This window comes from Rhynchophorus ferrugineus, unplaced genomic scaffold, assembly GCF_030347505.1.
Source record: "Rhynchophorus ferrugineus isolate W39M unplaced genomic scaffold, kcgeb_rfMv2 rfM11, whole genome shotgun sequence".
Classification (NCBI taxonomy): Eukaryota; Metazoa; Arthropoda; class Insecta; order Coleoptera; family Curculionidae; genus Rhynchophorus; species Rhynchophorus ferrugineus.
In genome coordinates this window covers 1,757,041-1,781,084 of record NW_027472590.1, presented here as the reverse complement: position 1 = coordinate 1,781,084, position 24,044 = coordinate 1,757,041, and the positions used below count along the sequence as shown (strand labels likewise).

The 24,044-nt window shown below is 35.0% G+C and overlaps 2 protein-coding genes across 3 annotated transcripts; both read left to right on the top strand.

Moving 5' to 3' along the window:
• Positions 1 to 12,313: 12,313 nt before the first annotated feature.
• Positions 12,314 to 16,805, top strand: LOC143204998 (uncharacterized). Of its 2 annotated transcripts, XM_076417958.1 has the most exons (3): positions 12,314 to 12,470; positions 12,556 to 13,864; positions 16,287 to 16,805. In XM_076417958.1, exons 2-3 carry the CDS (start codon positions 13,106 to 13,108, stop codon positions 16,728 to 16,730), a joined length of 1,203 nt encoding a protein of 400 aa, XP_076274073.1. In that variant the 5' UTR covers positions 12,314 to 12,470; positions 12,556 to 13,105; the 3' UTR covers positions 16,731 to 16,805. The 2 variants fall into 2 exon arrangements, with proteins under 2 accessions (XP_076274073.1, XP_076274074.1); XM_076417959.1 differs by lacking the exon at positions 12,314 to 12,470 and having other exon boundaries at positions 13,042 to 13,753.
• Positions 16,806 to 20,246: 3,441 nt separating this feature from the next.
• LOC143204996 (uncharacterized) lies at positions 20,247 to 23,056 on the top strand. Its single transcript, XM_076417956.1, has 2 exons — positions 20,247 to 21,087; positions 22,564 to 23,056. Exons 1-2 carry the CDS (start codon positions 20,326 to 20,328, stop codon positions 23,005 to 23,007), a joined length of 1,206 nt encoding a protein of 401 aa, XP_076274071.1. The 5' UTR covers positions 20,247 to 20,325; the 3' UTR covers positions 23,008 to 23,056.
• The last annotated feature ends 988 nt before the right edge of the window (positions 23,057 to 24,044 follow it).

The window sequence follows — 24,044 nt, the reverse complement described above, 5'->3', positions numbered from 1 at the left end:
AAAGGGTATTAAGGAAATAATATACCATTGTACTAGAAATAATACTAAAGGTAATTATTACTTTTATACACATTCTGTTGCAATTATCCATTCATTCGTTTAGGCTAGTAAATGTACAATACGTCAACCAAGCTGGAAGTAGTCAATTCTTTAATGAGGTTCGTCCATCAAGAATAGTAGCCATAACTACTTCTCTGAAGATAGAAGAGTGGAACAAACATGGAAAGGATAACACATTTTTGTATAAAACTATAGCTAAATAAATTACTGTTTTGTAAAGATAATGAAAATATGATTTAAATGTTGTAAAGATAACCCACAAAGAGGTCGAATGGAACTTCTGGACATTGGTTTTAAAGGAATATAATAAAATCAAGGAAGACTTATTATTTCAATATGTATATTTAGATGAGATATTCGTATTCATCCATTGTCACATATCGGCGCAAATATTCGGGTTTATTACCCTTGATTTTCTTCCAACACTGCCCCGAATCATCAACTCGTAGTTGTTTTGGTCAAAAGTGAGCTCGCGCGGCACCCACTTTGCACAGAGTTTTCTCATACCCAAATATTCGTGAATGATATTATGTGTACGTTCAGTTGATATCTTTAGAGTGTCTGCTATTTCATTAAATTCCAATTTACGGCCATTCAAAATCATTTTGTGGATTTTTTAAATGTTTTCGTCGGTAACAACCTTTTTTGGGCGTCCACTGCGTTCGGTGCTCATTTCACCTCGTCTAAACTTAGCATACTAATCCTTGATGGTCGATTTTCCTGGGGCAGTGTTCGGAAACTCGGCTTCAAGCCAAGTTTTTGTTACAACTGTATTTTTTCCCTTCAAAAAGCAATATTTTATCACCACGCGATCTTCCTTTTTACCCATTTTCTCACAATAACAAAAGTTTCTTGACTCAAAATGCTATAATTCACAAAATAATGATCCGACAACTGTCTGATGTATGATTTTTTATATGTCAGAGCCAAAATGTACTAAAACTCAGAGTTGCTGCGGCAACATTGCGACGTTTGGACGGCTCACGTGGCTACACTGCTGTTTTGAATTAACTATATATAAATTCTGACCTTAGATATCCATCAGATTTTCATTAAAAACGAATTCCAGTCGTTTCGACAACGAAAATAAATAATATCGTATGGAGTAATTGAGAGGAATTTCATTATGACTGACCACAAACACTGGCGAATGAATAAGTAGTTGAACGCCAATCTGAAGCGAATCGGATCTGCCGGCGAGAGAGGCCCCCAGCTATCGATAATCGATTTTCTCTCGCGAACCTTACGCCGAGCGTTCCGAAGGGGGACGCCTTATTTATTTTATAATAACTTGTCTATGTTTATTTAAAGCGTCGGGGAAGTTACGAGGAGCCCTGAGCGACCATTTATACGTTTCGTGACCGCTCGTCGTAGATCGTCGGGTCTGGTGCTCCGGTTTTCGATGTTCAATTTCGCACCGGAAGAGAGCGAAGCGCGCCAGGAGGGGCCCGGGTGGCGAGGACGTAGAAAAAAGACAATTGAATCGCCGGGCTCGTGAGTCTCGGGGTTAGTTATCCAGCTGGTTAAATATTATGTGATTGGTTTGCAATAACACTGAGAAAATGGCTTCATGAGGTGTTGAAGGAGGAACGGATGCTCCTGACGGAGTTCTTGGAGCCAAACCTGGGTTTCATTTTGCTTTTCTTATACAGGAGATGAACAAAATGACTTCAATACCTGACATATACATGATATTCCAATATATGGCTTCCGCTGCGATTATTTGTCAGATCACTCACTACTATTTTTTGGAAGGAATTTGCACAAGAACTGAAAACACTGGCTGAAGAAATACTGTTTATTTCAATGTTAAATGATATATGTGGTCGATGGGAGAATTAAAAGGATATTAGGTTAGGTAGAGGAAGTACGGTAGCGCTGTGGAAGTGGTACTATTACAAGGGGATGGAGAAAAGAAAAGAGAGCGAGACGTCGTCGTGATGGTCTCTTATAGCCTGGAACTGCATGGTACCAATCCACCGGCGTTGCCAACCTTTGTGCTTGTTGGTGAATTCGTGGTGGCCTAAGGGGTCGTGGCGGTCGCCACATAACTCCCCTCCTAGTGGAACTGCCGTGGAACGTACCTCTATGTTGTGCAGGTTCCGGAGTGCACCCGCAATCACGCAAACAAACGCCCGGGGACTGCTGATGAGATGGGGATCCCAACCTGAGCGAGGAGTTTTACGGGATCAGCTGCCATCGGAGCTGTAGCAGGACGTCGTTCGTCTTGGGGCGTTTAGCTTTGTTTGAGGGTACCTATAAGTGTGTTACGTGTCCCGTTTCGTGATGCGAGGGTGTTCATGTGTTGATGATGGTATACATGGTGGGCTTCTGTGGGTTTCGTCCATCTAGTCTCGTGGGATGTCGTCGACCATGTGATGTTGATGGGTTCCGTTCCTTGTGTTATCCTTCCATACACCTGTCAAGTGGCTTATGTTGAGTGGATTTACCTGTCAGGCATTTTGATCACGTCGGGGTCACCAATTGTAGGAATGTTCGTCGGGTCGGTCAGTCGGTCGAAATTGAACATAGAACATTCTCCTTTTTCGAATTCGGTTAAAAAAGCATCTGAATCAGTAACAAAACATTGCACTGCACTCCAGTATAATAAAGATGTCCGCAGGTGGTGTCGAAGTCTATTAGGGAGCCTCGTAAAGTGGTCGTACCGAAACCCCGGGCTCAGTTCTTTAATTTAGAGTCGCGTTCGATCCAATGCCATCCGCGGGGCGTTGACAAATCTGCCTGTTTTGAATATCCACGTCCTTACAAATGAAGGCGATTTGTCTGCGATGTTCCGCTTAATTTTCGGTCGAAAGCTATTCCTCTCGAGCGAGAGAAATGCGACGAATGTCGCGTGGTCGGATACTCTTATCTTGTCCCGCTAAATAGCCGCTTTTTATCGCGCGGGATTCACTTACACGCTCCGAAGACAAAACAGAATTAATTTGAACACCGTGTCGTCGTTAGTACCGAAATTGTTTAATGTTTTAATCGCTAACGGCCGTCGCAGGAATTCCTCTTTCGTACGTACATGTCACGGCGTCGATAACTTCAAGCTTCATCATCATTATTTCAGTTGGTACGTTTCAATCTCGCCCGCCGCGTTTATTTCCGAGCTTTCAAAACATGGAAGCTAATGTTGGGAACTATCGACTGTTTAGTAATTGACTGCTTGTTACTATCGACTGTTTCGACTGTTTTCAGTCGATAGTTCCCAATGCTAATCATTACCAAAGTCCAAAATATCAACTAACTTTTTAATTATTTCCATCAAATTTAAACATACGTACTCTACGTCTTCTTATTTTCTAGAATAGCCTTCTGAAAGCAGAAAGTTTAAATCACCTTGTTAGGCACCTAGCCAATCTGCAAAATGATTTTGAATGACCGTAAATTGAAATTGAATGAAATAGCAGACGCTGTAAAGATATCTACTGAAGATGTACATTATATTATTCATGAATATTTTGGTAAGAAGAAGCTCTGGGGAAGGGGGTGCCGCACGAGCTCACTTTTGACCAAAAACAACGACGACTTGATGATTCGGAGCAGTGTTTGAAGATGATCAAGCGTAATACATTTTTTGCATCTATATCTAACAATGGATGAAACATGGATCCATCATTTCACTCCGAAGTCCAATCGACAGCCATCCGATTTAGACCCGTACAATTACTTCTATTGTTCCTTTGTTTGAGAAAAAACGTGTCATGGTATCGATATTTACATGTACACACGCCAGTAATTATTTATTTGGTGTTCTAAATATCGTTCTGTATCGTTTACCAGACGTTAAAACAATCAATTAGGTACTAATTTCATTGAGTATATTAATGTTTCTGTTCAGTATTGGTTATGCTTCGAAAAAAATAACGCTAATTATTTGTATCTATTGAAAGGAAGAAGTCTGAATCGAAAAAGTAAATATATCGTTCGGAAGAAACAACAAATAGGCCTGGGATCTGGGACCGCGCTGGTTACAGATGATTTTTCTTTAACGGTATGTCCAATTTAAAGTATTATTGCTGTTTGGATCGTTTAAACCGAGTAATATGTTATTAAAATCGGATATTATTTCAAAATTGAGATTATCAAAATAAATATGAATCATTTCACGAAATTATCCGAACTTTTCAGAAGAGATTAAAGACAAAATGAATATAATTTGCTGTATAAACTCAATAGTTATGCAGATAGAAATAACCAAAGTTATTGGAATTAGCATTAATCTAAGGAAATTATCAGGTTATGACTTAATAACAGGACAATTGCTGCAAAAATTACCAAGAAAGGGAATTATAGAACTCACCGTCTTGATCAATCAAGCATTTCGACTAAAATATGTCTCAGACGGTTGGGCGTTGGCTGAATCTCAGCAAAATAAACTGACTGTCACTCAGGAAACCAAAAGAATTTTAAGGAGGCATCAGGTCAGACTTCATTATTATGTCAATATCGTAGTAATACAACACTTTTATGATACCAGAATAGGGCACAGACCCAAAAGGATCAAGAAATCAAGTGAGGTGTATTTAATAGAAAAATGGCAGTGTTAATACATAAATATTATAACATCAGAGATTAACATAGGGCCGATGATTCTTTTTTAATATATATCTAGATTAAGTTATTGTAAAGACAAATTGTAGGTTAGTCGTCAACCACTAGTAACAATGTAACAAAGAAATTTTAAAATAATTATTGAAAGCTATGAATTTCCTTCGAAAAACATTGTTCTAAATTCGTCGTTTTCAGCCTTCACCAATTCTTTTTCCATATCTTCAACATCATCAATGATCAACGATAGCATAACATAAAAATCCACGAAATTACCGAACATATCCTAACAATCTATTCGGAACCAAAACGTTTCGGTATTTTATTGGTAGCATCACCATAATAGCTCGATAATTAGAACCAATTTCGATGTTAATGACATTCGAACATTTTTCGACCGATTCGTATGAAAATATCCATCGACAGATGGCGTATCAATTAACATACGCCCGGATCGGTAAATTGAGATAACACCCGCCGGAGTCGTTAAAATCGAGCCAGCCGCGGCGAGCGGCGTTCTTTTTTTTTCGAATGTTTCACACTTGGTATGTGGTCGTCAACAACCAGGTATCGATTGAAGAACGATATGGATGGAAATCCGATAGGGAAGCGATACCGTAGGACAGCGCAAGTGTCTGATTCTGGAGGATCATGACATGCGTATAAGGATTTGAATTTGCAGTGTTGTCAGTTCTTGCAAAATATATGTATATTTGAAGAATACAATATAAATAGAATAAATTATGTGGAATTCACAGATTAAACTAATATTTCTGTTGAGTTATATTCCTCGTAAATTATTCTTATATTTCAAGAGTATGACATATATTTTCGAATTCACAAACTAACCAACAATTTTCCTTGAAATTTAAGTTCAAATTTAACTAAATTTATTGGTACAATGTCTATCTATAATATTATAAATGTAATAGGAAGAATCTTTTGTAAATACATTTAAATTTAAATTAGTTATTATAGTATTTTAATATAGTTATTGAATATAATTTATTTTGCACCATCCTTTTGTTTTTGTATTATAGTATAGTGTCAAATTCTAGATGGTCCCAGCCCAACACTATGAAAACTCCTCTCAAAACACACATTCTGTATTTTTGACCTCATTTACCCATGTTTTAACACTTGTTGCGTCATTATTATGCTTCCTATCTGTGGAGTTCTATTTGTTTTGGTTGCTGAATATAATCAAATCAAAGGGATTGATTTACCAGGCAATCATAAAGCCAATTTGGACCTATGGGGTGCAAATATGAGGTTGCACTAAAAATTCAAATCTAGTCATCTAACGCTGGCAAAAAAATCTTTGTTTCATTACCAATGCCTATTGCTACGTAACCAATGAAGAACTGCATGATGGCCTGGAAATCAAATATATTTGCGAAGTTATCCAAGATTTTGCCTCAAAATACGAAAGAAGATTGGTAGATCATACTAACGTGGAAGCAATAAACTACTGGACAACGCGCAGGAAATCAGAAAATTGAAGCGAACCAAATCATACGAATTTATCTAATTAGTATACCTTTAGTGTAAACTATAGCTCAAGTTATTATAATTTTATAATTGAGGAATACATATTGGTGTATTTATCTCACACTCGCCTTACTTATGAATTAATCCAAGTACAAATGAAATGTTGTAACAAATTAATTTATAATTAAGATTTTACTAAGTATAGCTAGTAAGGATACAAAAAAGAAGAAGGTTTTTTAAACAATATTAATAAATCGATGATTTATTCATTATTGCCTACTATTTGTAATCAAAATATGAATAATACAAGAAGAAATAAACCATAAATAATAAAATACTTAACCTTACAAAACAGGCCAGGTTCAAACCCAAAATGATTATTATCTTGTAGGTGGCAACGTCGCAATATCAGACGGAAACAACTGAAGTTTGTCGAATGCCGGAATAAATATCCTTTTGTCTCGTAGCAATCTACAAAATTAGTTAGTTGACAGGTATTTTCGTACTGTGTGCATCCATTGTTCTATAATAAGTAATAAATAATTGTATAAGTTAATTGACGAATAATGTAATCATATAATTAACCTAAAAATGCCGCTTAACCACAGAAATCTCGGAAACACTTGAGCATGCGCAAAAGAATCCTGAATCGGTGAAAATTTCTGTATGTCCGATTTTAATTGGTGAAAATTAAGTCCCACGTGGGGTTCTGTTCTTGGCGAAACCGAGAGTCTTCGAAAATGTTAATTCTCGATAAGGTCGTCCTATTTATAAGGCTATTACGAGATTTGAGACTCTATATTTAGATTTAACCTAATCTAGCCAAGTACGTGTACAAGCCTATCAACGACAGCAACAAAACATTAATCATCTTACCGCAGGATAATACCGGCACGCAACTTCGCGAGCAAAAGTCAAGACAGTGGCGTAACGATGTTCTGGTATTCTGTATTTTGTCTTTTCAAGCCATTGTTAGAAAATGCTTGAAAAATCGGCGAAGAATCATCAGATAATATACAGAATTACTCGACAACTACATCTCCAAACTTAATTATCATGAAATACAACCCACATAATATATATTTAAGACCATCAGATGAATGTAGTTGAAGCCGAACAAAAGAAGCAAAGGAAGGGAAGTACATACTACGAAGAATATATTAATCTAATGCACCTAGAACAAGAAAAAGATGATAAATTAGAAAAACTTAACAAACTTACTCGAATAAGTTTCTATATAACAACAGTGGAGATATTTCGAGCTCTGTACACTGAAAACAATTACTGTACCATTAAAAGTAGATTTGTTTAGACGATCTCAAGCGAAAAAAATCATGTGTTCATTCCGACAGCGATGCGAAATATGAGCAATGCAGTAACTTGACAGACAGGCCTTTTGTTCGCTACTTGTTCAGATAGATGCAGAATGGTTTGGCTGACATACGATTCCGAAATGCTGAAGAGATATATATATATATATATGATTGGATTTTGCTTCATTGGCTTTTATACGCCATCTTTTCAGCCACATTTGTATTTGATTTAGGTGTGTTTGTAGGTTCATTGATGCTATGACTGGATCTTTATGAGAGGCTAATACTGCCGTGTCGTTCGCGTATGTTACCACAGTGGTTATTTTTGTTGTACGTACATCTGGACCCTGTACACCACCTTGCGGAACTCCCGAATATATTGCATGTAATTCGGTATATCCATTGCCTTGTTTTACTCTAAAATGGCGATCTGTGAGTAAGATATTAGTAGCTCATAATCCGAAAGAAGACCCACAATCCCGTATGCCATACTTTATCAAAGACCGTAAAATGATGAAGGCGTATGAAAATGGATGATTGGATAACAGCCAAACTAAAATCGTTCTTTCAAATTGTCATGTTGCCAAAAAATTAAAAATGTTTTGATTAACATATACATAGTACCATTTTCCCTAATATATTTCTATTTATAGTAAAATTACCGAACTCTCAGAATACATGCAAGTACCATACGTGCATGTGTTAATTCAGGATAGAAGTATACATGGACACCGATGCGAAATATGAGCAATTCAGTAACTTTACAGACAGGCCATTTGTTCACTACTTGTTCAGATAGATTCAGAATGGTTTGGCTGACATACGGTTTCGAAATGCTGAAGATATATAAAATATAGGTTTATAAGTTGATGGAATTTATAGATAATTAGCGACCCGCCCCGGCTTCGCACGGGTGCAATGCTGATACTAAATTAAATACACTACAGAAAAAATATGAACGTTGTATATAAAAACATAGCGGCCCGCTCCGACTTTGCACGGGCATAAAATATATATGCCTATGTCACTCAATGAAAACATGATTAAAATCGATCCAGTATTTTTGGTTCATTCATTACTGCCCTTGGCCTGCACGCATTAAATTTGGAGTAAAACAATTCCTCTTCCCCTATACTTACTATGAAGATTTCCTGCTATCTTTGGAATATCTAAATTCATACAATTTTTATTTCATTACACATTTTTAAACGCAAACATTAAATTTGTAATATCTCCGAAAATATTTGTTTAATTTACATGCTGTAAGGAACCATATTGATCTATATTAATTGCACACTGTATTTAAGGTACTTAATTCGATAAGGATTAATGCCGTGTTGCTTAAAATAGCTTCGTAAATAAGCCATTTTCTCACGTAAAAAGTAAACAATAAAAATGGTTAATGTGGGTTATCCCTAAAAGATAAACATATACCATCGCGGACTTTTTTGTAGACCTTTTTATGGTGTACAATACTGTAGTACATTAATTTGATCTAACTCGTAGGGTTAGGCAGCGTTTTTGCTAATTGCTAAATAAGCCTAAAAAAATAGGTTAATTTACGACATCACGTTAGAAACCTCTAAAATTAGCAATGTTGCCTTAGTATATTATGCATGTATTATACATATAAACCTTCCTCTTGAATCACTCTATCTATTGAAAAAAACCGCATCAAAATCCGTTGCGTAGTTTTAAAGATTTAAGCGCACATAGGGATATAGGGACAGAAAAGGCGACTTTGTTTTATACTATGTAGTGACAATATAACATAATTTATAAAATATTTTATATCGGTTATCAAATAAATATTATCTAATTAACACCAGTCATCAATCAGTAAAATAAATATTGTTTTTGTTATCGGAGGGATTATTTTTTTAAAACCTAATCAAAATTGATCCGATTTCATTTTTTTGTCTTAATAATTTCATTTAGTTAACAAGTAAGAATTTTTTTCTGTTCGACACTCGTTGATATTAAATCCAACCGGTTAGGTACGACTCTGACATAGTACTGTGTGGAAACGAATGGCGCTATATCGGGCTTTATGCTCTATCGCGATTAAGTAATTTAAATAATTAACAGATCTTTGTTAATAACGATGAACAATGGTCTGTCTGATATTTTACATCTGTATTTCTTCATTGATATTTTTCCAAAGCTGCGGTATTAATTAAACTAAGGAAAAACAATGAGAGATCTTTTTAATTGTGGTCTATAGTAGACAGACTATGATTTTTGCTATTTTTTAATGGTGCAACGTTACTTTTGTATTCTTCTACTCAATATTCTTCTTTTAATCTTTATTTAGGTTGTTCTCTGGTGCTTCTTCTTTCCATTTATATCTTTTTTATTTTTCCATTGTTGGTATTTTCTTATTCTATTGTTTCTTATTCTCTAAGTCTATTTATTTCTTCTCATTGTCTCATTTCCGCAACTTTCGTTTTGTTTAGGGCTTTCTGTAGATGGTTGAGATATCAGCTGTTATCAGGACATCAGCGAAAACTCCTTTCTATGTCTATTTTGTTTACATTCTTATAGCTGATGTAGGAATGTTCGTCTGGTCGGTTGGTCGGAATTTGTGACTGTTGATGTGATTGTTTGTCGGAACAGCCACTACTATTTTGTGGAAGGAATTCATGCGGGAACTGAAAACACCGAGGTTAGGTAGAGGAAGTACGGTAGCTCTGTGGAAGTGGTACTATTACAAGGGGGCAGAGAAAAGAAAAGAGAGCGAGACGTCATCGTGGTGATCTTTTATAGCCGGGAACTGGATGGTACCAATCCACCAGCGATACACTGACATTTACATGATAACAATTCATTATTACTTAGTACGAAAATGTTATGAAGTTTACTGCGAAGTTGTCTTCTTCGTCTCTTTGAAGCAGCCTTACCAGAAAAACGTTCATTTGGTTATATCTTGTTATAACTATATCTGTAAAAGATAATTCGTTTATTAAACCATATTTGGGTCATCAACAGTTTCTTAGTTTAAAAACGTCCAAGTAATAATTTTAAGATTGTATTTTATAACAGTTTGTGAGATAACAAAATGTAATACGTAAATTGTTATAATTATAAACGTGGATTGCTATTTTTAAATAATGATTTTGTTTTTATTTGATGTAAATCAAACTAATTATATATAACCAGTACAATGTGTTCTTTCAATGAACATATTTTTATTTAATGATGATATTAGGATGGGAAGTTTACTTCTCAGTTGTTTTCTTTTTACTTGGTTTATGTTTAATAGATTTATTTATATGGGGGTCAGGTGAAAAATTCTCGGTATGACACAAAGCAATAATTTACGCCTCTTGACTGGATACGTATAACAAATATTAAGTTGTTTTAGCAAGTAGCTTGTTCTGGCAGAATTTATACGTGTATATGTGACAGAAAATAACTTTGAGATACGTTGTACGATATGCGTTATTGTATTGTAACCATTACTCTGTAAATATCAATATTTAACATACTTTACTGCAATATTTCAATGAGTTTTCAACGGTTTTTCTTAACTTAGGTCAAGATAACTCTAAATGATCTCCAGCATTTTAGCTAATAAATAAAATATTTCTCGGAAATTAAATAAGATCGTGATTATGATATATCATTCGTATCGGTATCAGTTGTCTACATTGTAATTTTCAATATATTGTGCAATATTTTGAATCAATATATTTCATTGAAAACTTGTCTTGATATTATACACTTGATATTATTAAATTTAATTTAATTCGTACGTACGAAATTATTACAAAAACAAAAACCATTTTATTATTGCTCAATTTTCTTTAAAAATATAGTTGTGGGCACAACAGCATAGCTATTAGCGAAAATAATAACCATTTATTAATGAGATATCATTTAATCGTGTATATAATGATATAATGGTTATGTTATTCTTCGTCTTCGAAATCTCCATCTATTTCTAATAAATAATAGTATATTTAAAATGGTTCAAAGATTTTAGCAATAACCTTGGTTTATTTTAATCCATATTAATTATAAATGAACATTTTAATTATCGAAAACCCGATTTGCTTCAAACATCCGTTATACTAACATTTTTTAACAATACAAAATGAATAAGTATTAGTAAACACCAATTGTATGACATTAGCTCGACGTTTTGTTGTTTTGTTTTAATTTGAATGCGAAAAATTTTGTTTTTTCCAAGAAAGTGGCCTTGGTAGGAAAAACAAGTTTTTTTTACTCTTTGTGATTCCACAATCTGCCCTATAGGCAATAAGTATTTCTTATATTTATATTATATCTACATGGCATGTAGAAAATCACTTCATTAAGCGATCTCCTCTAAATATACTAAAGTCTTATACTAAAGCTTATTCTAAAGTCTATATATGTCCAGTAATCAGATCAGGTGGTGTTAAACGTTTTAGTCTACGCACTTCACTATCACGTCGCATATTTAGCTGGTTAGCGAGTATGTTGGGATGTATCGACACTCTTTCGAAGTACTTCACACAAACACGTTGAATTACACTCGTTATAGGTTCAAGAGGAATATCGCGTTGTATCACTTTATTTGAAATATGGTATGGAGCATCAACAATGGCACGCAACACTTAATTTTGGAACCGTTGAATGATGGATATGTTAGATTTGCTAGCGATACCCCATAGTTGGATTCCATATGACCAAATAGGCTTGATTATAGACTCATACAGCAATACCTTATTATCAAATTATAACTTGGATTTGCGCCCAATGAGCCAATATATTTGATATAATTTTAGTCCCAGTTGTTTCCGTTTAGAGAGTACGTGCTTCTTCCATATTAGGCGTCGATTTAAGTGCACACCAAGATATTTAACATGCTCTGCTTGGGGGAGCGGACATGTTCTTCTACGCGGGGTAAACGTTACATGGGTGGATTTTGTTTCATTGGCTTTAATGGGCCATGTCTTCAACCATGAGTGTATTTGATCCAGGTGGGTTTGTAGGTATATTGATGCTGTGACTGGATCTTCATGGAATGCTAAGATAGCTGTGTTCTCTGCGTATGTTGCCGCAGTAGTTATTTTTGTAACTGGACCCAGTACACTACCTTGCGGAACTCCTGCATATATTGGATTTAATACGGGAGATAAGATTTTAGTAACTGATTAGTTTCTTAGTTTAACCTGCAAGCCCGTATGCCATATTTTGTCAAAAGCCTGAGATATATCTAGAAAAGCAGAAAAACAAGTCATGTGCTAAAGGTAGTTCATTTGAGCTTTTTTGTCCTAGGTGATGCTTTTGTTACACCTGTGAAACAAATGCTAAAGTTGGGGAGGTTACGCAAGAGCGACTGAGCGAGACCGTGACATTGTTTTGATGATGTTGCACCAACCATTCATTAAATGTATCTAACAAATTTTTAACCGGTTTTTTTGGGGTCCGCTAGACGAGAGCCGGCAGAGAGAGCCTTGACGATATTCGCAGTAATTTAATAATAATACCCGGACTGTCGAATACCACGGTTATCTACGTGGTAGGGATAAGTCGGCGGGACATTGCTATTTTGTCGATAGGTCCCGGTACATATCGCTTAAAAATTATTAGATAAAATCGTTTTGTTTTGGTACTATTACCGACGTTATATACTACGATTCGATAATGCTCGTGGCACAGTTGTTAGTGTTGGTTTTTAGACGACGTATCACGTCATGACAGACAAAAATCTCAAAGAACAGATTGACGGTATTCTTCGTGGAGTTGCTGAGGTCGAGAACATCACCAATTACGAGTTGCTAGCGGATCTGAGCGCTGAAACAGGCGACGGCTTCATGGGACAGATCTATTTCGGCTCGGTGAAGGACAAAAGCAACGGTAAAGTCCATAATGTGGTCATCAAGAAGAACGTCGAGATGCCCTTCAGTGATACCACCTTCAAGAACGAAGTCGTATTCTATGATACCGTATATCCAGAGTTGGACAACCTACAAAAGGAAGCTCATGTTAAAAGACCGTTCAACAACGTGCCCAAGTACTACTCAGGTAGTTCTAAAGCAGACGAGATGTACCTAGCCATGGAGAACCTCAAACTGTTAAACTACGAGATGTACGATAAGAAGAAGTTCCTCGACGAAGAACACCTTAAGTTCATCTTTAGACTGTACGGGAAATATCACGCCCTCTCTTTTGTTCTGAAAGATCAAAAACCGGAAGACTATCGAACTATCACTGCGAAATCCGTGAAGGTTTACGAGGAAATGAAGGAAGGACTGGTGATAGCCATGAAGAGCAGTCTGAAGCCTGCGGTAGACGCTTTCGATTCCGAAGAGTTCAAGATACAACACGAGAGAAGCCAAAAAGTATTGGACGATTTGCAAGACTTGTACGTCAAGTCCACTAGGTATCAAGGCAAATGTGGATGTATCATTCATGGAGATTGTTGGTCAAATAATTTCTTTTTTAAGTATTCGGTGAGTATTTATTTTCTTCAACATTTTTCTACTGAAGATGACTTGATAAAAATAACTAAATAAATAAATAAAATCATAAGGACGTGATATAAATGTTTTGGCCTATCAGTTTTTATTATTGAATTGTCTACAAAAGTTCTACTTTTATTTCTATTGGATATTTCTCCATTATTTTATCCATCAATAATATAAACAGGGTTAGGTTTAAACTTCCACCTTGTCTTTGTCATGCTTGGATTTTGATTTCTTGTTTTCTGAAGTGACGGCATTGGTATTTATCTTAGACATTTCTTAAATTATTTCTTGCCGGCTTGGTTGGCGCATGGTAAAGGCGACAGGACGGTCCATCTAGTGTTGCGATAGTCGCGGGTTTGAATCCTGTTGAGGCATGGTCGTAAATTTATGTTTGAGATTATCCTAGGCCGGAGTGCAAAATCCGACAAGAAAAATGATCGCAGTTATTCCAGTAACCAGGTAGGGTAAGTAAGTTTTTGGGATGATTTCTAAGTTGGTCACTCGCCAGTCGGTAGGTTTAATGCCGAGGACCGTGGCTCGGAGCTCAAGTTAAACTGTGGGTCCAGTCCAGATAAACCCCTAGTTAGTAAAAGGATAGTTTAAAATATATAAAGTTTCTCTTCAATTTTCATCTCTTATGTTTCCGTTTTTGTATTTTCTATTACTAATTTTTCAATGTTTTTTCTCTGTTTCATAGTGTTTGTTTGACTTTTCATACATATGTGGATATATTCAGTGCATTATGTATTATTTAGAATTGGGGACATTAAGAGACGTACAAGCTGAAGTCGAGAGATGAGATTTTTGATAGTCTTTTTTTGCAATATGCCTCGACTAGCGTTTATTATTTGATAAATGTCAAAAAATATCAATGGTTCGAAGCTCCTGTTGTAAATTTGGCGAGATAAATAAGTTGTACAATGTTGTAAGTATTGTAGTATACAACATTAAAGTATAATGAGATACCACAATTAATCGCAATTGATAGTTTTGATTTACATTGAAAGAATAATGATCATTAACGATTACTATATAAAAATATAAATTGGGATATTCACCTTCCACAAAATTATCGCTTATTTAAAATTATGTTAGTAAGAGACAATTGTATTTTTCATCCTGATAACAGCTCAATTGAAAGTGAAGCCTTTCTTATGCAACATAATTGCCTTCCAGGGTGATACACTAATTATAGGGATCCTCTAACTTTTCCATAACATTTTTGTACTACGATTTGTCCTTCTTTTCCAAATAAGCCTGAATTTTGGCGAACACCACTTTTTTCGATCTTCCCAGCGAGAATTATTTTGAGATCTGAGAAAAGGAAATAGTCACTGGGGACTAGATCTGGAGAATACGGTGGATGAGGAAGCAATTCGAAGACCAATTCATGATTTTTTGCCACCGTTTTCACTGACTTGTGACACTGTGCATTGTCTTCGTAAAGCAGTACTTTCTTTTTCTTCAAGTGCGGGCGTCTTTCGGCGATTTCGTCCTTCAAACGGTCCAATAACGCTATGTAATAGTCGCTGTTGATGGTCCTTCCGTTTTCAAGGTAGTCAATGAAAATTATTCTATGCTCATACCAAAATACAGATGCCATAATCTTGCCAGACGACTGTTACGTTTTCCCACGCTTTTGAGCGGGTTTATCGTGTGCAATCCACTCGGATGACTGTCGATTGGACTTTGTGAAGTGAAATGATGGAGCCATGTTTCATTCATTATCACATATTGACGCAAAAACTCAGGTTTATTACGCTTGACCATCTTCAAACACTGCTCCGAATCATCAATTCGTCGTTGTTTTTGGTCAAAAGTGAGCTCGTGCGGCACCTACTTTGCACAGAGCTTTCTCATACCCAAATATTCGTGAATGATACACGTTCACGTTCAGTTGATATCTTTAGTGTGTCTGCTATTTTATTCAATTTCAATTTAGAGTCATTCAAAATCATTTTGTGAATTTTTAAATGTTTTCATCAGTAACAATCTCTTTAGGGCATCCACTGCGTTCACTGTCTTCGGTGCTCATTTCACCATGTCCAAACTTAGCATACCAAACCTTAACCAACAATTCAAAATGCAATATTTTATCAACACGCTAAATTTCTTTTTATCCATTTTTTTCACAATAACAAAAGTTGTTTCACTCAAAATGCTATAATTCACAAACTAGTGATCCGACAGCTGTCAAATTTATATACGCATGCTTTGACAGTTAGGGCTAAGTAAAAAACTTATGGATTTAATTCTAGTAGCGCCATCTATGTGTCAGGTCTGAGACTTTTCAATTCACCTGTTATAATCCAAACCGGTTTTTAATAATTTGTAATAATATTTAATACTTTGTTTTTATTTGTATTCATTTATATGAATATTATTACATATTTTTCCCCCTTTTTAGGATTCTGGAAAGTTGGAAGATATGAAACTGATAGACTTCCAATTCAGCCACGAAAGCACCCCCGTCCACGATCTGTCCTATTTCTTCTATTCCGGCGCCTCGAAAGCCGATTTCGATAAACTGGACGACTATCTGGACATTTATTATCGAAGCTTTACGGAATTTGCCGAAGAGCTGGGTTCGGACGGTACAAAACTTCTTCCCTTCGATGTCCTTAAGGAAGAATGGAAAACCTACGGTTTGTTTGGACTGTTGATGGGTATACTGTTATGGCAAATAAAGTTAACGGACAAAGAACAATGTCAGGAATTTACTGAAAAAGCTAGCGAGGATAAAGGTTACGAACAATGGAATAATGTGATGAAGAGGACTCACAGTAACCCTGTGTTTAAGGAGAGGACCACAAATATTTTAAAACATGCTGTAGAATATGGTATTATTTAATGTTTATGTACTGTTTAGTTTAACATTAATTGTTCAGTGATTCAAATAAAGACCGTTCATAGATATAGATACAAATGAAGAGTGTTCCTTGTTTTTTTATATTAGATTACAATATTTAATATGTTGTTTTAGTTTAGGTACTTTTTTCTACCTCACCTAACACCTTCGTTTTGGCTCCAGTGTGTGATTGCAGTGTATTTATTTTGATATATTTGCCATTTTATTCTATTAACACATAAACTCATAATTACTATTATTTATATTTTTTTGGAGATGTCGATTTTAGTGTTGATGAGCCTTCAACACAAACAACGTTCTAATTGGCCAAACATGTTCGAAGATGCAGAACTTAAAAGAAAATCGCAGTAGCAATTTGTGAACGATTACAATCAATAAGGGAGATACAGAAGACGTTATGGCAATTAGAAAATCGAAAAATCGATCCGTTACTTTTACATGTCTCTTCCAAAATTACTATCAGAAAGACAATTCGTCGCACACAAAAGAAGTTGACGAGTATACAATATGTTTAACAAGAAAACTTAACGGACTTCAACAAATGAATAAGGAACTCACAAAAATTAAAAATACAAAAAAAAACATTTTAAAATAAAATATGTACATTTTAATCGTTATAATAACTAAATAAAAATAAAAAAACCTTATTTACCTTATCTACTATACATATTTTATATTCTACTATATACACACACTATTTAGCTTAATACCTACCTAAACCAATTGATCTATTTACAATATTATTTTAACTACTACCAACTGACTACTTTCAAGTCCGTGCCGAACCCAAACAGTTATATTAATTTAGATTTGTTTTGTCCCAAAATTATATTATTATTTTTGTATTGTCTGGGCCAACTTAAGTTATAATTTAATTTTTAGTGAGTTCCTTATTTATTTTTTGAAGTCGGTTCAATTTTTTTGTAAAAAATACTCAATATGTTACGCAGTTATTTTATTAAGTATTACAATGGATAGCCCGAGTAAAAGTGCTGTCCGTATGAAGAAAAATAGGAATAAAGAAAAAATGATTGAAAATAAGGATCGCTTAAGGCCCCGCGGTCCGCTCCTAACCTAGGTGATTTGCTAACAAATGTTATAACTAAACAGGAACAAAAAGTTATTGTCCTCGCCGGGAATCGAACGCGCAACCTCCGTGTGGGAGCTAAATTCTTAACTATTACACTTTAGAAGCAGTTGTTTAAGATATTTCTACAAGGTCTTATATGCTACAGTTAGTGCTTGCAACGCAAACTGAATGGATTTTGCACTGAACAACTTTCTGTCACATCAGCTTAGCAATAACATTATATACAAATATCTGATTATTTTAGATAAAAAATATGTGAAAACTTTGTACGTGCCTTTGAAATTTGAGGATTTCTCTCGATTTCCACTCCTTACTTCAACGAATCCTGGTACTATGACCTAAACCTTCTCCTTTTCCGAAGTCGGTTAAATATTGTTGGATTTGTATAAGGGCAAAATTCATGACCAATTCCCATTATATTGACTCGAAATTTTAAGTTTTTGCAGTCATTTGTCATTGTTCTAAATTTATATCAAATGCTTTTTTTTACTTGAAAGTATCGACATTGGAACTTCGAATTTCTTCCTAATCCACTGTATTCTCTAGATCTGGCCCTCAGCGACTATTTCTTGTTCTCAGATCTCAAAAGGAACTGAGGCATAATTTGAATCAAAGGACAAATCGTACTACAAAAATGTTATCGAAAAGTTGGAGGGTCGCTAAAATCAGTGTATCACTCTTGAAGGGCATTGCCAAAAAAAATGTGTTTTACTATGGCAGGCCGGGGACTTTTCAATTGACCTATTATAAACTTGTTAAACTATATATACATATACATATATATATATATATATATATATATATATATATATATATATATATATATATATATATATATATCACAAAGTGAACATACATAAAAAATTGTATTAAAATACTAATCAATTAACGACATAATATCAATAATTAGAAGAAAAAAACTACAAAATCTCATCTGTTTTGCTTTGTTAGATGCACTCACCAGCTTATTAAACGAAATCTTGAACATTTGGACTGAATTCAAGCATCAAAATAAATGATAACATTCATATTATTGACGTAAACATACACAGAGACTATTACTAGTTCGCATTTTTATTTAAATTGTTTTTAAACGTAGAGATAAGTGTGAGAACATCTGCCTTTATCAGTTCCAGTCATCATGACTCTAATTTATTGCCGATTAATTGAACTGCATGTTGTTAGTTGTGATACTATATGTGTTTTACGTTCATATTTGCTTAAAGTTGTTTTTAAAGTATTACTCTTCAAAAAAAAAAATGTCGATGTACTTAAAAGTCCTGACTCATTCAGAGTATCGTTTGAGAGAATGATTTTATAAATTAATCACAGTAAAATATATGAAACTCACCTTAAGATTTGATAAACAAATGTGCGAACTGCGTGTCATTAACATTTGTAATAATCATTTTATTTTTGTATAATTTGTAAAGTAGAAAATATATCGAATAAAAAAGTATCAGGAGATTTCACTTTTTTCATTTTGATTATATCACTAGGAATTGAGGTATGTTTAACTTTTCATTCAAGCTGTAACAGTGTATTATTTTCAACCCTTGGAGTATGTGGCTGAGTGTGGTCATGCAAGAGAATTATTTTGTGTATGTTATTCGCAATTCCTTGTATTTTTTGCAACAATAAGTTATTGATTTTATTTAATTGACGTCCGTAGACACTTGTAGAAACACTTTCTTTTGATATTACTAGCTGGTAACATATTACACCTTGCTGTTACCACCACATGCGTAGCAAGATAGCTTTTATAGCCATGTACATGTCGCTTTGGTGAGTTACCCATATATATATATATATATATATATATATATATATATATATATATATTGCATTTAGGATTGTTGCAGTAGCTTACTAGTTACAATATTCCCCAGAAAACTCTTCTTTTATTGTCTGTGAACTAATGAAACCGCGATGTTGAAGCGTTATTCTCTTTTGACTTGGCAACAGCCATTTTTCCTTCCTTTGTCCCTTATCCTTCTCATGTAGACGTCTGGAAACAGTTCTTTCTTCAGGGTTTTCATGGTTTTCGTCCAATACATCTTCGAACTATTGTCTGTTTTGGTATTCTTTTGTTATTGACATCAAAATCACCGTTTTCAAATCATTGAAACCAAAATGGACAATTGGGAGATGACGGCGTAGCATCATTATAAATTTATAAAGATGTTTGATGGGCTTCCGCAGCATATTTCTTCAAAATAAACAACAAAAGTTATGAATGTGGATATTGTTGAGTGATTAAAATGTGTGGAAATCATGAAATGATTGATTAGTATCATTAAATGGATTGAATTGTGTTTGCACAGTACTGTCTCGTTACTTTTTTATTTGACTGCTATGATTTTACTTGATGACTAGGTACAAATAATCGGAGATACAATGTTTTTTTCAGTTGTTTTCTGATGATAAATAGTGACAGGTTAAGTTTTGCCGGCGTTAATTGTGTTTTTGGTTCCTAACTGGTTTGAAATGAGCGATTCCAACGACTTAAAGCAGGTTATCGACGGTATCCTGCGATCGGTCGCCGAGAGCCAGAATTTCGACAGTTATGAGGCGAATTCGGACCTTAACGTGGATACCGGAGATGGATTCCTCGGACAGTTCATCACCGGCAGCGTCAAGGACAAGACTACCGGTGAGATTATCAACGTGGTCATCAAGAAGTCACCAAAACTCGCCTTCAACAATTTCACGTTCAAGAACGAGATCGCTTTTTATAGTATAATCTTCCCCGCCTTGAGATCGCTGCAGACGGAGACAGGAGTGTCGACGAAATTCGATCACATAACCAGGTACTTCTCGGGTAGTACCGATCCAGAGAAACTTTACGTAGCCATGGAGGACTTGAGGCTGATGGATTACGTGATGCACGACAAGAAGAAGTACCTTGACCAGAAGCATCTGAGGTATATCTTTCGACTGTATGGACGTTTCCATGCCCTATCCTTTGTTCTGAAGAAGCAAAACCCCGACAAGTTCGCTTCGTTGGTATCTGAGACCGTCCAGATCTTTGAGAAAATGGGCGAGGGTCTCATTAAAGTTATAGAACCCTGTGTTGTTGCGGGTCTGAATGGTTTGGTGTGTGAGGATGCGAAAGCTGTACGGGATAAGTGCAAAGAACTGGCGGACAATTTGAGTGAGCATTTCTTCAGAGCTTGCAGGTACCGTGGAGATTACAGTTGCATAACCCACGGCGATTGTTGGTCTAATAACTTCTTTTTTAAATACTCGGTAAGAATCCCCAATATTCCCTTGTATTTTCTTCTTCATTTACTTAATTAATTATACAGTTTCCGTTTCATGCCAATTTTTGTGTTGTTATTTGTATACTGACGAACAAAATTGAATTTCTATCTTCAATTACTTATACAATACTTTAAAAAGCATTCGAATTTACGTATATTCCGATATTTAGGCCAATTTATCATTGTTTAATTGAAATTTTTCAATAAAACTTTTAAAACACACAGAAAAATTGCAGAAAATATTTGTATCACAGTATGAACTCAAAATGTCACACTACATCAATTTTAGGGCGTTAAAAACCATAAAATCATCAGTTTTGACTTATAAACAACTGTTTTCGAGAAACCGACAAAAATAGGGTTTAAAGAATTTTTCACCAAAAACACAAAACCCGAATAATTTTTAAACTGAGTCACTTATCACTAAAACGGTTTCACCACATTATTTGCCGTCAAATTTTGTGTAAGGAGTATTATTTTCAGCCATAAATATTTCTTTAAATGGGAATTATACGAAAAAGTCTGAAAACGGCCAAAAATTGCGATTTTTCCTGAGTATATATATGGAAAAATTGCAAAAAATATTTGTATCTCAGAATGAACTGAAAGTGTCACACTACATAATTTTTAGTGCGTTAAAAACCATAAAATCATCAGTTTTGACCTTTAACCAATTGTTTTCGTGAAATCCACAAAAACAGAGTTTAAAGAATTTTTCACCAAAACACAAAATACGAATAACTTTGAAACTATGTCACTTATTAGAAAAACCGGTTTCACCACATTATTTATCATCCAACTTTGTATAAGGAGTGTTATTTGCAGCCATAAATATTTCTCTAAACGGAAGCTATAGGAAAAAGTCTGAAAACGGCCAAAAATCGCGATATTTCCTGAGTATATATATGGAAAAATTGCAGAAAATATTTGTATATTAGAATGAACTGAAAATGTCACACTATCAATTTTTGCGCGCTAAAAACCATAAACCATCAGTTTTGGATTGTAACTAACTATTTGTGAGAAATCGAGTAAAAGAGAGTTTTAAGAAATTTCCACCAAAAACATGAAATACAAATAACTTGGAAACTATCTAACTTGTAACAAAAATTAGTTCACCACTTTATTTGTTGTCAGAGTTTATATGAATATTGATGTATGAGGCAATGCGTCTTTAGGCAAACGGAAGTTATAAGGAAAAATCTGAAATGATGTCGTATTTTTTTTTAACATATATAGGCAAATTTTTTTTTAAATCTACACGCTACATAAAGTTTGGAATGGAAAAACGATAAAATCATCAGTTTTGACAATTAACAACCAGTCTTGGAAATACAATCAAAAATAAAAAGAATCATACCATCTTGTGTTGTCACATTCTCTATAAAGAATCACTGTTTACATAAAATTTTCATCAAAACACTAAATTTTTATATAATGATTTCTTCTCAACGTCTTCCAGGAATCAGGACAATTAGAGGATATGAAACTGATAGATTTCCAATTTTGTCGTGAATCTACGCCAGTGCACGATCTCTCTTTCTTCTTTTACTCTGGAGCGTCCAAGGACGATTTTGATAAAGTGGAAGAATACCTGCAACTCTACCACGAAAGTTTCTGTCACTACGCCACAGAGTTTGGGCTCAACGGAGAAGACCTCTTGCCATTTGAGATTTTAAAACAAGATTGGAAACAGTACAGTTTGTTTGGGGCCCTGATGGGTATAATGTTATGGCAGATAAAGCTGACTGACAAAGAACAATGCAAGGAATACACGGAAAAGGAAGGAGAAGAAAGGAGCGTGGAACACTTGGATAGTGTCATGGGAAAGAGCCATCAAAGCAGCGATTTCAAGGAAAGAACTGGAAATATATTGATTCATGCTGTCGAATACGGGTTGTTTTAGATATGGTTTAGTTTTAAATACAAAAATACATTCTACAGATTGTCTTTAATCCAATTTATTTCTTTGAACAATTTGGAGGTTATAATGCGCCTATTTTCCTATATTGTTAAAGTAATATTTTCAGTAAAAATCGACGACGAGTTGGAGCGACCCTCCAACTTTTCAATACCATTTTTGTATTACGATTTGTTCTTTGCTTCAAAAGAGGCTTCAGTTTCGATCATCTCTTCATTCGACTGGGGGTTAGATCTGGAGAACACGGTAGATGAGGAAGCAATTCTAAGCCCAATTCATGGATTATTGCCATCGTTTTCACTGACTTGTGATACGGTGCATTGACTTGGTGAAGCAGCACTTTCTTTTTCTTCAAATGCGGCCGTTTTCCGGCAATTTCGTTCTTCAAACGATCCACTAACGCTATATAATAGTCGCTGTTGATGGTCCTTCCTTTTTCAAGGTAGTCAGTGAAAATTATTCCATGCGCATCCCAAAATACAGACGCCATAACCTTGTTAGCCGACTGTTGCGTTTACCCACGCTTTGGAGCGGGTTCATCGTGTGCAGTCCATTCGGCATGTTTCATCCATTGTCACATATCGACGCAAAAACTCTAGTTTATTACGCTTGATCATCTTCAAGCACTGCTCCGAATCACCAACACGTCGTTGCTTTTGGTCAAAAGTGAGCTCGTGCGACACCCACTTGTACAGAGCTCATACCCAAATATTCGTCAATGATATGATGTACACGTTCAGTTGATATCTTTAGCGTGTCTGTTATTTCATTCAATTTCAATTTACGGTCATTCAAAATCATTTTGTGGATTTTTTAATGTTTCCTTCGCTAACAACCATTTTTGGGCGTCCACTGCGTTCGTCGTCTTTGGTGCTCATTTGACCACGTTTAAACTTAGAATACCAATCCTTGATGATTGATTTTCCAAGCCAAGTTTTGCTTCATCAATTACAACAGGCGAAATTCATTTTATCCATTTTTTCTACAATAATAACAGTTGCTTCACTCAAAAGGCTATAATT